Source organism: Pteropus alecto, unplaced genomic scaffold, assembly GCF_000325575.1.
Source record: "Pteropus alecto unplaced genomic scaffold, ASM32557v1 scaffold17, whole genome shotgun sequence".
Classification (NCBI taxonomy): domain Eukaryota; kingdom Metazoa; phylum Chordata; class Mammalia; order Chiroptera; family Pteropodidae; genus Pteropus; species Pteropus alecto.
In genome coordinates, this window is record NW_006440645.1 from 991,570 (window position 1) to 992,992 (window position 1,423).

General features: G+C 67.7%; 1 protein-coding gene across 1 annotated transcript in view; it reads left to right on the forward strand.

Moving 5' to 3' along the window:
• The window catches only part of UGT8 (UDP glycosyltransferase 8), a 62,131-nt gene extending 61,367 nt beyond the window's left edge, over window positions 1–764 (forward strand). Inside the window, exons 7-8 of the mRNA XM_006917781.1 lie at window positions 259–392; window positions 452–764. Coding sequence (XP_006917843.1) covers window positions 259–392; window positions 452–764 — 447 coding nt within the window. The remainder of the gene's footprint in view (window positions 1–258; window positions 393–451) is intronic.
• Window positions 765–1,423: the final 659 nt, after the last annotated feature.

A 1,423-nucleotide genomic window follows, 5' to 3' on the forward strand; every position in this document is an offset into this window, starting at 1 on the left:
GCAAGGTTGGCCTCGGAACCACTCGGTGACAGCACCAGGCCCCAGGGCTGGGACAGAGCCTGTGCTCTGCCTGGGGTCCTCCTGGGAGGGGACTCCGTGAGGGTCCCCTGCGTTCCCTTGGGCTTGGCGGGCAGCGCGGCCGGACTTAGGCCAGGGACGAGGCAGGAAGCAGCTGGAGAGAGGGCCTTCTCCCCCCACAGACAGAAGGGGCGTGGGAGCCGCCTAGTGAGGGTGTCTCATGACTCCTCTGTGTCCCAGATGGAAGGAGACGGGAAGCCCTGTCCCGCGGTGACGATGGCCGGCTGCTGGGGTCCCTGGGCGTGTCTCCTGAAGGAGCGGGACCGGAACGGCCCCGGGCGTCATGAGCGGCCCGGCAGCTGCACGGATGCTAAGTGACAGGCACCAGGGCGAGGTCGTGACCTTGCAGCCAGAGGTTGTCCCGGGCTGATAGCAAAGGGGAGGACGAAGTGCAGGACGCGAGCGTCACCCTCCGACCCCGGCAGACGCCACTGAGCACCCGCCCCGACTCAGCTCTGGACGGCAGGCACGCGGTCGTCTGCAGGCGGCACCCGTCCCGCAGGGCGCCCGGTGTCCCCACCGCCGCCCGCAACCTCAGACCAGGCGTGTCTGGCAACGCCTCCTCCCTGACGGAGGACCTGGCCGGACACGGCCCCCGACAGACCCTCGACCCTGCGACCCTGTGCCGCGGCGGCCATGCAGGAGCAGTGCGTTCTGCCGTCGGCTCGCCTGGCCGCGTGGCTTAGTGTCCCCTGACGCCGGGTCGGGCCGTCTGCCCCCGGGTGCGGTTCTTCCTCAGCCCGGCCGGGCACGCAGCGGACCCCGAGCGTCCACTGCACGGGAAGGAGTGAGCAGAATCACTTTCGAGAGAAAGCGCACGGCTCCCGCTCCGTGGGGGACGGGCCGTGTCTGCCTTCATCACCGCCGGGCCCCCCACGCCGCGCGGCTCGTCAGGCGGGTTGCTGTGGGGACAGCCGCTGGCCACGACACGGACGACGCCTGAGCTGGTGGTGAGTGCGGGACTCCAGACACAGGGTCCCACGGGGAGCGACTGTGTTGATGTGACGCAGCTACCAGAGGCGAACCCACCGGAGGCAGCGCCGTGGCCGCCGGGGCCGGGCCGGGCGCCGAGGGCCGGAATGGGGGGATTTCCCACAATGTCGGAACAGCCGGGAGATGGGAGACAAGATGAAACTGGGAATGGTGACTCAAACAATCCGCCTTCACCGGAGGCAGGAGGGGACCAGACCGTCACCCATCACTCGTGACGCGGGGAGAGAGGACAGGACCGGCCTCGCCTAACGGCTTCTTCAAGGTGGGATTAGTGTTGGAAGACATTTAAATTCGTACGACACAAAACGGCTTCCTTCCTTTCATTCCTTCAAAGCCTCTGCTTATGAGCATT